Here is a 15,254-nt window from a genome sequence, read left to right as displayed (position 1 = left end):
TTAGAGCAGATCATTGTCAATCAAACAAGCCTTATTTCATGATTCTAGATTTATTAGATCAAAAGTTATCAACAAAAAACTTGAAGCTTGACGCAGTAAGAGTTTGCTGACGTGAAGCAAAATTCAAATTGCCATATCTCCTAAACTTGATAAAACCAAAATTACTTGAATGCAATGGTTGACGTAGTCACTTGGTTTTCATCCTTTATGATATTTGTGATTGTAGATTAACTGCCAAAGAAAATACAAGAATTTTCGGGTGGTTGTCTGATTGAAGGGGACATTTGGTCTAAGAGTTGAGATATCTTCGTTGGTGTTGGTTTTAGGGTTTTGATACTTATTACCAATATTTTAGAACATATCATTTTTAATCAAATAAGCTTTATTTCGTGATTCTAGCCCCAATAGATCAAGAGTTATTAACCAAAAACCTAAATGTTGACGCAGTAAGGGTCTGCTGACCTGAAGCAAAATTCAAATTGCCATATCTCCTAAACTTGATTAAACCAAAATTATTTAAATGCAATTATAGACGTAGTCACTTGGTTTTCAACTTTTGTTACGATGTTCATGATTGTAGATTGACTACCAAACAAAATATAAGCAATTTTTAAGACGTAGTCTGTTTAAGGAGGACATTCAGTCTATGAGATAAGATATCTTCGTTGGTATTTATTTTAGGGTTTTAGTACTTATGACCAATATTTTAGAGCAGATCAATATCAATCAAACAAGCCTTATTTCATGATTCTAGCTTTATTAGATCAAAAGTTATCAACAAAAAACTTGAAGCTTGACGCAGTAAGAGTTTGCTGACGTGAAGCAAAATTCAAATTGCCATATCTCCTAAACTTGATAAAACCAAAATTACTTGAATGCAATCGTTGACGTAGTCACTTGGTGTTCATCCTTTGTTATGCTGTTCGTGATTGTAGATTAACTGCCAAATAAAATATAAGCAATTTTTAAGTCGTGGTCTGTTTGAAGAGGACGTTCAGTCTATGAGATAAGATATCTTCGTTGGTATTGATTTTAGGGTTTTAGTACTTATTACCAGTATTTTAGAGCAGATCATTGTCAATCAAACAAGCCTTATTTCATGATTCTAGATTTATTAGATCAAAAGTTATCAACAAAAAACTTGAAGCTTGACGCAGTAAGAGTCTGCTGGCGTGAAGCAAAATTCAAATTGCCATATCTCTTGAACTACCAATAAAACAAAAATAATTTTATTAGAATCTGGTAGGTATTCACTTGGTCTTGAACTGTTGTTATGATGTTGATAATTGTAGATTAACTACCAAAGAAAATATAAAGAATTTTCGGGTGGTTGTCTGATTGAAGGGGACATTCGGTCTAAGAGTTGAGATATCTTCGTTGGTGTTGGTTTTAGGGTTTTGATGCTTATTACCAATATTTTAGAACATATCATTTTTAATCAAATAAGCTTTATTTCGTGATTCTAGCCCCAATAGATCAAGAGTTATTAACCAAAAACCTAAATGTTGACGCAGTAAGGGTCTGCTGACCTGAAGCAAAATTCAAATTGCCATATCTCCTAAACTTGATTAAACCAAAATTATTTAAATGCAATTATAGACGTAGTCACTTGGTTTTCAACTTTTGTTACGATGTTCATGATTGTAGATTGACTACCAAACAAAATATAAGCAATTTTTAAGACGTAGTCTGTTTAAGGAGGACATTCAGTCTATGAGATAAGATATCTTCGTTGGTATTTATTTTAGGGTTTTAGTACTTATTACCAATATTTTAGAGCAGATCATTATCAATCAAACAAGCCTTATTTCATGATTCTAGCTTTATTAGATCAAAAGTTATCAACAAAAAACTTGAAGCTTGACGCAGTAAGAGTTTGCTGACGTGAAGCAAAATTCAAATTGCCATATCTCCTAAACTTGATAAAACCAAAATTACTTTAATGCAATCGTTGACGTAGTCACTTGGTGTTCATCCTTTGTTATGCTGTTCGTGATTGTAGATTAACTGCCAAATAAAATATAAGCAATTTTTAAGTCGTGGTCTGTTTGAAGAGGACGTTCAGTCTATGAGATAAGATATCTTCGTTGGTATTGAGTTTAGCGTTTTGATACTTATTACCAATATTTTAGAACAGATCATTTTTAATCAAATAAGCTTTATTTCGTGATTCTAGCCCCAATAGATCAAGAGTTATTAACCAAAAACCTAAATGTTGACGCAGTAAGGGTCTGCTGACCTGAAGCAAAATTCAAATTGCCATATCTCCTAAACTTGATTAAACCAAAATTATTTAAATGCAATTATAGACGTGGTCACTTGGTTTTCAACTTTTGTTATGATGTTCATGATTGTAGATTGACTACCAAATAAAATATAAGCAATTTTTAAGACGTAGTCTGTTTAAAGAGGACATTCAGTCTATGAGATAAGATATCTTCGTTGGTATTGATTTTAGGGTTTTGGTACTTATTACCAATATTTTAGAGTAGATTATTGTCAATCAAACAAGCCTTATTTCATGATTCTAGGTTTATTAGATCAAAAGTTATCAACAAAAAACTTGAAGCTTGACGCAGTAAGAGTTTGCTGACGTGAAGCAAAATTCAAATTGCCATATCTCCTAAACTTGATAAAACCAAAATTACTTGAATGCAATGGTTGACGTAGTCACTTGGTGTTCATCCTTTGTTATGCTGTTCGTGATTGTAGATTAACTGCCAAATAAAATATAAGCAATTTTCAAGTCGTGGTCTGTTTGAAGAGAACATTCAGTCTATGAGATAAGATATCTTTGTTAGTATTGAGTTTAGGGTTTTAATACTAATCATCAATATTTTAGAGCAGATCATTGTCAATCAAACAAGTCTGATTTTATGATTATAGGTTTATTAGATCAAAAGTTATCAACAAAAAACCTGAAGCTTGACGCAGTAAGAGTTTGCTGACGCGAAGCAAAATTCAAATTGCCATATCTCCTAAACTTGATAAAACCAAAATTCTTTGAATGCAATCATGAACGTAGTCACTTAGTCTTTAACATTTATTATGATGCTCATGATTTTAAATTAACTTCCAAAGAAAATATAACGAATTTTCAAGTCGTTGTCTGATTGAAGGACTTCATTCTTATGACTTCCATCTCTATCACTTCCAGGCAATCATAAAGATGACCTGAACCAATTTAAGTCTTTCACTTTTAGACCTAGATAATTGGAGAGTCTTCTTACAGGAATCTGACCCCGTTAGAATGCCTGGAATAATCTTCTAAGTACTTTGAAACCTGTTCCAAACCATTGCCAGTTATCTGAGTGACCTGTGACCTTCATATGCAACTTTCAACCTCTATAACCACACTCTTCACCTCCTTAACCTTAAAACACTGTTGACCCATTTACCAACACTCTCTCTCTTTCTATTTCAGCCATTTTGATCGTGAACGCAAATCAGAGTACAACTTCATGGTGGTAGCTACTGACAGTGGAAAGTACAATGCCCGTTCAACCAAAGTACCCGTGACAGTCTACGTTAAGGATGTCAACGATAACAAACCGATTTTCTCCAGTTATCCGTTCAACGCGAAAGTGTCCGCCTACATCCAGCCCGGACAGAACATCCTTAAGGTAACGGCCAAGGACGTGGACGAAGGAACCAACGGGGAAATCGTTTATAATCTGATGCACGAGGGTAACTATGGAAAGTTCCGGATCAACCCCAACACCGGGGTGCTGTCGGCCACGCAGTCATTGGCCAGCAGCAACGGCAAAGTGATTTACTTGAACGTGGTGGCCACGGACAAGGGAAATCCCCCCAAGAGCTCCACCGGCTTGATAGAGCTGATCGTCGGTGACGTTCCGTCCTCGTCCATTGCTCTTCGCTTCCAGAACGCCACCTATGACGTCACCGTGCCAGAGAACACCGAGCAGTTCCGGGACGTGGTGCAGGTGACGGCGGTACGAACCGACGGCAGGAAACAGAAGATCTTTTACAGTTTCGGCACCGGGAACGAGGAGAATATTTTCACCGTCGGGGCGGAGAGCGGCGTGATCCAGGTGAGGGATCCGAGGAATCTCGATTACGAGTTGTTTAGGACCGTGCAACTGGTGGTCGAGGCCAAAACCGAGGGCAGTCCGAACCTGCATGGATATTGTAACGTCGTTATTAGACTCACCGATGAGAATGATAATGCGCCCAAGTTTACTCAGCAGCAATATACTGCCTCTGTGTGGGAGGGAGATAGAAAAGGTAAGAAGGGACTCAGTATGGTCCCAAGTATAAACAGTTTATTTATTTTATATTAAAATATTACAATACTACATTTCACCTTACAATCTATAATGAATACATCAGCTTGCATCGGATGAAGCAGCTGCCAGAGCTTAGAAAGTGTAAGAAAAATTATTATTACCATATTATTCATTTACCATTACTACGAATATTACCATTTAAATAAAGTCTTATATTAAGAGCAGGGTTAAACTAAAAAATGGATTTATAATCAGAAAATGGTATATTTTTGTTGAAAACCTTTAGGAACTAATGGTGTATGTGTATGTCTTTTTATACACCCATTTAACATGAATAACTGGCTGGTCTTTGACTCCATTATTACCCAATTTCTATATGTTTTACTTTTAGTCATATTTTAAAGATCCAAGTCCATAGCTAGAAGCGTGATACGCGAAAAACCGTGAAACCTTACAGTCCCGAATATTATATTATATTACTACTAGAGCCATCTGTTACTCGTAGCTGAAAGACGAATATATTGATTATTGATGAGTCTGAAATAATCAAATATTTACAGAGATCTTAAAAGTATTACAATATTCTTAATATTTACTTTCCTAAAAAGTAACTTGGCAATCAATAAACGAACCTCTGGCTTTCATTCCAACCTTTTCTCAGCAATTCAAGGTAACGTGAACCGATTTAACGTCTCTCACCAACAAATCCAGATAATTTGAGATTCTTATTACAGAAATCTGAGCCAGTCGGAGTGTTTTGAATGCAAGTATCCAGACCGGTGTTAGTAATCTGAGTAAAAACTTCTCTAGAAACGGGATCATAGTTAGTAGTGGTAGGTCAGCCTGGAGAAGCGCGTTCTTCTCCTCCTTAGCCTCAAAATACTGTAGATCCTTACTATAATTTTAACATGTAACCAACATTGTATTGCCTCTGTGTGGGAGGGAGATAGAAAGGGTAAGAAAATTCGCATTCGATTAATCTTCTATCCAGGCTATAGATGATTTTTCATTCCTTAATTTTAATTCCTTTTAATTATTATAAAATTGTTTTTTGTGTTCTTCTTAATCTATTTCTTCATCTTCTTTTTCCTCTTCTTTATTTTCTGATTTTAGTTCCCCAAGTCGACATGATTTGTATCTGTTTTTTAAAGACCTATTAGTGGTACGACTTTCCCCAGTAGTACCAGGCGACTCCAGAGGCTCTAAACCCTCTAGAAACATCGTTGAATAAAGTATTTGAGGGTCAATGGGGGGTTTTCCAGAGAAAACCACTAAAGTTACTTGGTTTTTCCCAAAAAACCCAAATGACTTTAGAGGGCCTAAACTATATAATTCAATCAGAAGCAACAAGCTACTTCAAAGAAAGAAGATACTTCAAAGTTTTTCAAATATTTTTGAGTTAGGCTTGGGTTTCTACAAATAGTCTATGTTATAGTTGTTAAAATAATAGTTGTGGCTCTAAAAGGTTTCCTAGTTTTTTTCAATGAAACTAGTTGCGCTAGAGTTTCCAAACTTGGACAGTGGCGTGCGCTCAAGTGTCCTCTATATGAAACTTCAAAAGTTTTAAAAATATTTTTGATTAGTTTTTGAGATATTCTCGGGTTTCCCCAAAGAGTCTGTGTTACAGTTGCTAAAACAATTAAATTAACCAGTAGGTTGACTTTAGAGTTTCCTAGTTTTTTCCAATTAAACTAAGTGCGCTGGAGTTTCCAAAATTGGACAGTGGCGTGCGCTCAAGTGTCCTCTATAAGACACTTCAAAAGTTTTCAAAATATTTTTGAGATATGCTCGGTTTTCTTCAAAGAGTTTATGTTATAGTTGTTAAAACAATTAAATTAACCAGTAGGTTGACTTTAGAGTTTCCTAGTTTTTTCCAATGAAACTAGCTGCGCTAGAGTTTTCAAACTTAGACAGTGGTGTGCGCTCAAGTGTCCTCTATAAATAACTTCAAAAGTTTTCAAAATATTTTTGATTAGTTTTTGAGATGCTCGGATTTCTCCAAAGAGTATGTTATGGTTGTTAAAATAATTAAATTAACCAGTAGGTTGACTTTAGAGTTTCCTAGTTTTTTCCAATGAAACTAGCTGCGCTAGAGTTTCGAAACCTCGACAGTGGCGTGCGCTCAAGGGGCCTCTATAAGATACTTCTAAATTTTTGAAAATATTTTTGATTAGTTTTTGAGATATGCTTGGGTTTCTCCAAAGAGTCTATGCTATAGTTGTTAAAATAATTAAATTAACCAGTAGGTTGACTTTAGAGTTCCCTAGTTTTTTCCAATGAAACTAGCTGCGCTAGAGTTTTCAAACTTAGACAGTGGCGTGCGCTCAAGTGTCCTCTATAAGAAACTTCAAAAGTTTTCAAAATATTTTTGATTAGTTTTTGAGATATGCTCGGTTTTCTCCAAAGAGTATGTTATGGTTGTTAAAATAATTAAATTAACCAGTAGGTTGACTTTAAAAAGTCTCCTATTTTTTTCTAATAAAACTAGCTCGCTAGAGTTTCCAAACTTGGACAGTGGCGTGCGCTCAAGTGTCCTCTATAAGAAACTTCAAAAGTTTTCAAAATATTTTTGATTAGTTTTTGAGATATGCTCGGTTTTCTCCAAAGAGTCTATGCTATAGTTGTTAAAATAATTAAATTAACCAGTAGGTTGACTTTAGAGTTTCCTAGTTTTTTCCAATGAAACTAGCTGCGCTAGAGTTTTCAAACTTAGACAGTGGCGTGCGCTCAAGTGTCCTCTATAAGACACTTCAAAAGTTTTCAAAATATTTTTAATTAGTTTTTGAGTTATGCTTGGGTTTCTACAAATAGTCTATGTTATAGTTGTTAGAATAATAATAGAGTGGCTCTAAAAGGTTTCCTAGTTTTTTCCAATGAAACTATCTGAGCTAGAGTTTCCAAACTAGGAGAGTAGTGTGCGCTCAAATGTCCTCTATAAGACACTTCAAAAGTTTTCAAAATATTTTTGATTAGTTTTTGAGATATGCTCGGTTTTCTCCAAAGAGTCTGTGTTACAGTTGCTAAAATAATTAAATTAACCAGTAGGTTGACTTTAGAGTTTCCTAGTTTTTTCCAATGATACTATCTAAGCTAGAGTTTCCAAAATTGGACAGTGGCGTGCGCTCAAGTGTTCTCTATAAAAAACTTCAAAAGTTTTCAAAATATTTTCGATTAGTTGTTGAGATATGCTCGAGCTTCTATAAAAAGTCTGTGTAATAGTTGTTCAAACAATTTATTGAACCAGTAGGTTGACTTTAAAAAGTTTCCTAGTTTTTTTCAATGAAACTAGCTGCGCTAGAGTTTCCAAACTTGAACAGTGGCGTGCGCTTAAGTGTCCTCTATAAGAAACTCCAAAATTTTTGAAAATATTTTTGATTAGTTTTTGAGATATGCTCGGTTTTCTTCAAAGAGTTTATGTTATAATTGTTAAAATAATTAAATTCACCAGTAGGTTGACTTTAGAGTTTCCTAATTTTTTTTAACGAAAATAGTTGCGCTAGAGTTTCCAAACTTGAACAGTGGCGTGCGCTCAAGTGTCCTCTATAAAAAACTTCAAAAGTTTTCAAAATATTTTTGATTAGTTTTTGAGATATGCTCGGGTTTCCCGAAAGAGTCTGTGTTACAGTTGCTAAAATAATTAAATTAACCAGTAGGTTGACTTTAGAGTTGACTAGTTTTTTCCAATTAAACTAAGTGCGCTAAAGTTTCCAAAATTGGACAGTGGCGTGCGCTCAAGTGTCCTATATAAGAAACCTTAAAAGTTTTTAAAATGTTTTTCATTAATTTTTGAGAGATGCTCGGGTTTCCCCAAAGAGTCTGTGTTACAATTGCTAAAACATTAAATTAACCAGTAGATTGACTTTAGAGTTTCCTAGTCTTTTCCAATGAAACTAAGTGCGCTAGAGTTTTTAAACTTAGACAGTGGCGTACGCTCAAGTGTCCTCTATAAGAAACTTTAAAGGTTTTCAAATTATTTTTGATTAGTTTTTGAGATATGCTCGGGTTTCCCCAAAGAGTCTGTGTTACAGTTGCTAAAACAATTAAATTAACCAGTAGGTTGACTTTAGAGTTTCCTAGTTTTTTCCAATTAAACTAAGTGCGCTAGAGTTTCTAAAATTGGACAGTGGCGTGCGCTCAAGTATCCTCTATAAGAAACTCCAAAATTTTTGAAAATATTTTTGATTAGTTTTTGAGATATGCTTGGGTTTCTCCAAAGAGTTTATGTTATAGTTATTAAAATAATTAAATTAACCAGTAGGTTGACTTTAAAAAGTTTTCTATTTTTTTTCAATTAAACTAAGTGCGCTAGAGTTTCCAAACTTGGACAGTGGCGTGCGCTCAAGTGTCCTCTATAAGAAATTTTAACAGTTTTCATTAATTTTTGAGATATGCTCGGCTTACTCCAAAGAGTTAAAATATGCAATTAAACTAATCAGTAGGATGGCTTTTAAAAGAGACTCTTGTGTCATTGGAGGTCAGTTTTGAGCATTCTGTGCATTTTTATCTTTATCTTTACCTTCATCTTCCTTTTCTTTATCTTCTAACTTTAATTTCTTAAAACGATATGACATTTTTCTACAGGGTCCGGCAGTCAAACCTGACGGCTTTTGAAATGGGATAAATAAAAAAATTGTTGAGATATTTTAATTATTATTTTTTTATTTTAAAGAGGAGAATTGGAAATTTAACATTCATAATAAAAAAGCACAAAAATAACTTATGTAGCAAAAATTATGTCACTTAAATGATGACCACCATTTTCTCTACACTGTACGAGCCTCCTGGAGAAGTTAGTCATGACTCTCTCCAATGTTTGGCGCGGGATCTCACGAATTTCTCGCCGAATGTTCTCCTTCAGTTGGTTCAAATTATTTGGTCTGTCAACATAAACTCTTCCCTTGAGGTACCCCCATAGATAAAATTCACAAGAGGGACAAGTCGGGAGAACGTGCCGGCCATTCGATGTTACCCCTGAGCGAGATCAGCTTACCGGGGAAAAATGCTCTGAGTTGAGCCATGGACTCCCGAGCGGTATGAGCAGTTGCTCCGTCCTGCTGAAACCAGACCCGATGGCGACGTAACTCTGGAATGAGAAAGTCCCGGATCATGGCAACATAACGCGCTGAGTTCACTGTCACTGTTAGGCCATTCTCCTTAAAAAACAATAAGGCCCTAACACTGTTGCCCTACACACTGCAGCTCATACAGTTACTCTTTCACAGTGAAGAGGCTGCTGATGAAGTTCCTGTGGGTTTCTTGGAGCCCAATATCGAAAATTTTGTTTGTTGAAATGAGATAGCAAGAAAATGGTGGTCATCATTTAAGTGACATAATTTTTGCTACATAAGTTATTTTTGTGCTTTTTTATTATGAATGTTAAATTTCCAATTCTCCTCTTTCAACTAAAAAAATAATAATTAAAATATCTCAACAACTTTTTTATTTATCCCATTTCAAAAACCGTCAGGTTTGACTGCAGGGCCCTGCACTTTTAAAAGACAACACCTTAGAACCTATAGGAGATACGACTTTACCAGTGGCACCAAACGACTCCAGAGGCTGTAAACGTTCTAGAAACATTGAAAAGAAAATTTTTAGAGTCAATGGATTTTTTAGGAAATTTTTTTTAAATTGCTTGATTTTTCCCAAAAAAAAAACACAAATTTTTAATTTGATGAAAAATTAAAAACAACTTCTTGGCACCTTTGAGGGGTCATAACTCAGTGGTACAACTTTCCAGTAATAACTTTAGTAGTTATTACTGGAAAGTTGTACCACTGAGTTATTCCGGTAGTACCAAAATGACTCCAGAGGTCCTAAACGTTGTTTCCAGAAAAATCTTCTAAAGTTACTCACCTTTCCTACGTTTCACTTAATCAGAAACTATAAGCCATTAATATTAAGACTTATTTAAAAAAAATATCGTTTTGCATTCGCACACTTTTCTAAAATACTACAAATTTCCCTAAAAAGTCACTATAAACATGCAAAAAAATCCCTAAAAAAATCAGCCTATAGAATGCGTTTTGCTTCTATAATCATACTTTGAATCGTTAGATCACGGGTTTCTCTTGCTCTGCGTCTTCAATGTTGTCTCCGTGAATCCGCAAAATCTCTTCTTCGTCTTCTTCTTTACCTTAAACAACATTTCAAGAGTATAGTTTTCTTAATCCAATGCTGCTTGTTTCATCATTTTACCTCAAGTAGTTTTCAAGTTATTTGACTTTTAGTGGTAGTAAGTCCATTTAAGTCAATTGCTCTTTAGAACTATCAACTAAATTTGAAATCCGTCTTCTTCTTCTTCTTCTTTTTCCCTTACTGACCTTCTATTTCTTTTCCAGGTACATTTGTTCTTCAGGTGATAGCCTCTGATGCAGACGACGGACCAAACTCCAGAATCCTCTACCACATCGTCGATGGAAACCACGATAACGCCTTCAAAATCGAACCGGCTTTCAGTGGCATTGTACGCACCAACACCGTCCTAGACAGGGAGATCCGGGATAATTACAGACTCACCATAATAGGTAAGCAATGCCCATCAATATTTCTCCATAACCTCCCTAACTCCGTCAATATCCAGCTACGGATGAAGGCAACCCTCAAATGACCGGCACCACCAGGGTGCGGATCAACGTCGTAGACGTCAACGATAACCAGCCGACGTTTCCACCCCCGCGTACCGTAAAAATTCCGGAAAACACCGAGCCTGGATCGCTGATCGCCAGTTTGACCGCCAACGACGTGGACACGTTTCCAGAGTTGACCTACGGTTTTGCCAGCAACGTGGACAAGGATTTTCTGGATTACTTCAGTGTCGATCGCTTCAGCGGCAACGTTTTCCTGAAGAAGCGTCTGGACTTTGAAGTGTGGCAGGAGTGTCGTCTGAAGATCATTGCGTCGGATACCGCGCATATCGCCGAAACCGTTTTGACCGTCGAAGTGGTGGACGTTAACGATAATCGTCCGGAGTTTTCCAGGAGTTCTTACGAGGCCAATATGCCAGGTAAGAATTTCTACCGTGTCTTTTGATCTCTTGAAGTGAATTTTCATGAAGAACCAGATCACTAATCGTCATTATTAGTTTCAGATACGACCTCCTCCGCCTCCCTGATAGAAATCCTGACCGTAAACGCAACGGATGCAGACTCTGGCAAGAATTCTGAGCTGATCTTCTCCATTGTGAACCCAACAGTGGGTTTCTCCGTCGGCAGTGCTGACGGTATCGTTCGCGTGAACACCTCGAACATCTCCTTGATCACCCAAGACGTTTATCTGACGATAAAAGCTGAGGATCGAGGAGAACCTGCGCTCCATAACCTGGTGGCCCTCCACGTGAAGAACAGCAAGCGAATGGAAACGAACTACGGGTTCAAGAAGGAATACAGGATAAGCGTGGTGGAAAACATGAAAATTGGAAGTAGTGTGATCAACTTGTCCAAGCCGACCAATCAGGGGTCGAGTTTCGTAATACTGGAGGGAAACGTGGAGAAACATTTTGATATTTCCAATCCCTCGGGAGCGTTAATCCTTGTTAAGCCTCTGGATCGGGAGTTGCAGGACGAGTATGACTTGACCGTGTCCATAGATGGCGGCTCCTCTTTGGTGACTCATATAGTGATTACTGTAGAAGATTTCAACGATAACACTCCGGTGTTTAATGATTTAGAATACACAAGAACCATTAGTGAAAACTTACCGGTAGGAGCTTCGGTTGAAAAGCTTATGGCTAGTGATGGAGATCTACCAGGAAGCCCCAACTCTGAAATAGTGTTCGATATCACTTCTGGCAACTTGCAAGGGAGCTTCCATATTGACTCGCAGAGCGGCATAGTTTATGTTAATAAAACTCTTGATTATGATAAGGGGGAAAGTGAGTTTCACTTGGTGGTGAGGGCGTGCGACAAGGGAGCTGAAGCCCTATGCTCCTTGGCCCTATTAACCATCAATATACAAGACGAAAACGATAACAGTCCAATATTTCCTTTTATGGAGTACATGGAGTCTGTTGGGGAAAACGAGGCTGTTGGTACAGCCGTGTTTACGGCCCACGCCACTGATTTAGACAAGAGCGTTTTCGGGCAAGTTAAGTATTCTTTCGTAGACTCCCGCGGGCTAGAAAACTCTTGGAAGTTATTCAGTATCGATCCTGAGAGCGGCCTAGTCACCACAGCGACTGTATTCGATTACGAGCAAAGAAACAGATACAGTTTCGCCATCAAGGCTGCCGACACCGGAGGGCAATCTTCCACCGTAAAAGTCTTCATAGAAATCGAAGGCAAGGACGAGTTTTACCCCCAGTTCACCGAGAGAACTTACAAGTTTCCTTTGGCCACCTCGGTTGCCTTGCCCGTAGGGTATATAGTCGGGCACGTCTTGGCTACAGACAAAGACAAAGGCCCTGACGGTAGGGTGCTTTATCAACTGACCACCCAAAACGCTTACTTCAAAATCAACCGCACCACTGGGGCAGTACTCCTAAAAAGAAAATTCGATCAGGACATAACTGGGAGGGAAATCAGCCTAGTGGTGACGGCCGGTTCGGGCAAACAAGGCTCCCTCACCAACATGACTGTCGTGGAAATCGAACTTGATCCCCTGGGAGACCCCGGAACCAATTTGGCCATCAACCAAGGAACCCTGCCACAACCTCAAGGAGGAATGTCCGATTGGGCCTTGGGTTTGGTCATTTCCATTGCCCTACTGCTAATAATCTTCGGGGCGGTGTTCGTTTATTTGCACATGCGCAACAAACGCAACCGTAAAATGAACAAGCCGAACTTGAGCTCGGAAACCGTGAGCACCTCCAATAACTACGTGGACCCCAGCGCGTTTGACACCATACAAATCAGAGGAGTTCCCCAGATGCCCCAGGGGCAAAACCAGTTTGCTCCACCCAAGTATGATGAGATTCCTCCTTATGGAGCAGGAGGAGGAGGAGGGCATGCGGGTAGCTCCAATTCTGGAGCGGCCACCACTTCTGAACTCTCAGTGTCCGAGCAGTCCGGTTCCAGTGGACGTGGGTCAGCCGAAGACGGAGAAGACGGTGAAGACGAAGAGATCAGGATGATTAATGAGGGACAAAGGGGGAACGATAGTGATTCTTTGTCGGCAGTGTCGGTGCGGAATACCCAAGAGTACTTGGCGCGCCTAGGGATCGTCGATAACTCGGGGGCACACCCTCAAGTAGTGGGAAGGCTTTGCAACGACCCCAGGGCGGGCAGCAGCAAAGAGATGCACCATCACCAAGGGGTGCCGCTGGACAGTTTGCATATGTTCGACGAGGAGGCGGCTCATGACAACGACATCACCAACTTGATCTATGCCAAACTGAACGACGTCACCGGTAGTGACAGGGCGAGTTCCACAGACGACGCTGCCGGAGTATCGGGACCCACCATGGACCACGTGATGGCAATCAGTTATGGGGAGGTTCCGAATGTATCACACCAACCTTCAATGAACGGTTCCTTAAGTTCTATAGTGCATAGCGAGGAGGAACTGGCCGGCAGTTATAACTGGGACTATTTACTAGACTGGGGGCCGCAGTACCAGCCGTTGGCCCACGTTTTCTCTGAGATAGCGCGACTGAAAGACGATAACGCCTCAGTGCATAGCGGAGCCAGTGGCACGTCGAGTGTGAGGAGTAAAATTTCGGTGGCAGCTGCGAAGAACGTTCCTCCGCCCCATATCACCAACGTGGCCCCGAGGGCGATCGCTTTGCCCATTCTGAACCCACGGGCGAGTCAGAACCATCACCAAATGGGCCATAATCAGATGATGATGTTGCCTAGATCGCCCATCAACCATGATACTTCCGCTGCTATGTCGCCAAGTTTTTCACCGTCCTTGTCTCCTTTGGCCACTAAGTCGCCGTCTATTTCGCCATTGGTAGCTCCGGGATTGGCCGGGGGACACCACGTGATGACCCGACAGTCCGGTCAAAATAGGAATAAATCTGTCGTAGATACCGAGCTTAGGATATAATATGTGGCCAGGCTGTGCTATCGTAGAGTACTTTTTAGACTGAAAGACTATTTTAATCAATTTTTTTGTTGTATATAATGTTTGTAATATATAGCGAATCGTGAATGCTCATTAGGTTAAGTTTTTGTCGCCATTTTTAGCCATAAGAAGCTAATTCATTTTTATATTTATTCTGTCTAAATTATTCTTTTTTGTTGTATAAAGTGTAAAGAGTTTTTATTGCTCGGATCGTATTAGTAGGACGAGAACCAAAAATTGTCATTTTATGATCGAAAATTTTGTTTTTTTTTTTTTGTAGTGAACTAGCTTATTGTAAAAGAACTGTAAAAATGTACAAAAGTAGGATTTTAATAAAAAATGCAAATTATTTTTCGTTTTTTTTTTTTTTTGGTTTGAAAGTATATTAAGCTTTGGACTTATTACCAGTATTATAGTGCTGCTCATTGAGAATCAAACAAAGTTTATTTCATGATTCTAGGCCCAATAGATCAAAAGTTATTAACCAAAAACCTAAAAGCTGACGCAGTAAGGGTTTGCTGACGTGAAGCAAAATTCAAATGGCCATATCTCCCGAACGGCTCATAAAATTAAAATAATTTAAATGGAATTTTATAGATAATCACTCAGTCTTCAACTTTTGTTATGATGTCCGTGATTGTAGATTGACTACCAAAAAAAATATGAGCAATTTTCTAGTCGTGGTCTATTTGAAGTGGACATTCGGTATAAGAGCTGAGATATCTCCGTTGGTATTGCGTTTAGGGTTTTGATACTTATTATCAATATTCTAGACCAAGTAATTTTTAATCAAAAAAAACTTATTTCATGATTCTAGCCTCAATAGATCAAAAGTTATCAACCAAAAACCTCGACTGGATTCTAGCACCACTCAAGCACATTCTGAGACCACCTGTGACTTCTTGTCACCCACATTTCTTTATTACATTTATTTGGACAAACATACATACACAATTCGAACTTTGTTTACCTTAAACAAAAATTAAACAGTTATCTCGCTTT

General features: G+C 38.2%; 1 protein-coding gene across 1 annotated transcript in view; it reads left to right on the top strand.

The window, feature by feature from the left end:
- LOC126741222 (protein dachsous) overlaps positions 1-14,601 on the top strand; it is a 409,897-nt gene extending 395,296 nt beyond the window's left edge. Inside the window, exons 11-14 of the mRNA XM_050447593.1 lie at positions 3,425-4,245; positions 10,589-10,774; positions 10,831-11,253; positions 11,332-14,601. Of these exons, the coding sequence (XP_050303550.1) occupies positions 3,425-4,245; positions 10,589-10,774; positions 10,831-11,253; positions 11,332-14,234 (4,333 nt within the window). The 3' untranslated portion in view covers positions 14,235-14,601. The remainder of the gene's footprint in view (positions 1-3,424; positions 4,246-10,588; positions 10,775-10,830; positions 11,254-11,331) is intronic.
- Positions 14,602-15,254: the final 653 nt, after the last annotated feature.

Source organism: Anthonomus grandis, chromosome 10 (genome assembly GCF_022605725.1).
Source record: "Anthonomus grandis grandis chromosome 10, icAntGran1.3, whole genome shotgun sequence".
NCBI lineage: Eukaryota > Metazoa > Arthropoda > Insecta > Coleoptera > Curculionidae > Anthonomus > Anthonomus grandis.
The sequence above is the reverse complement of the archived record's forward strand: the minus strand, read 5'-3'. Positions and strand labels throughout refer to the sequence as shown.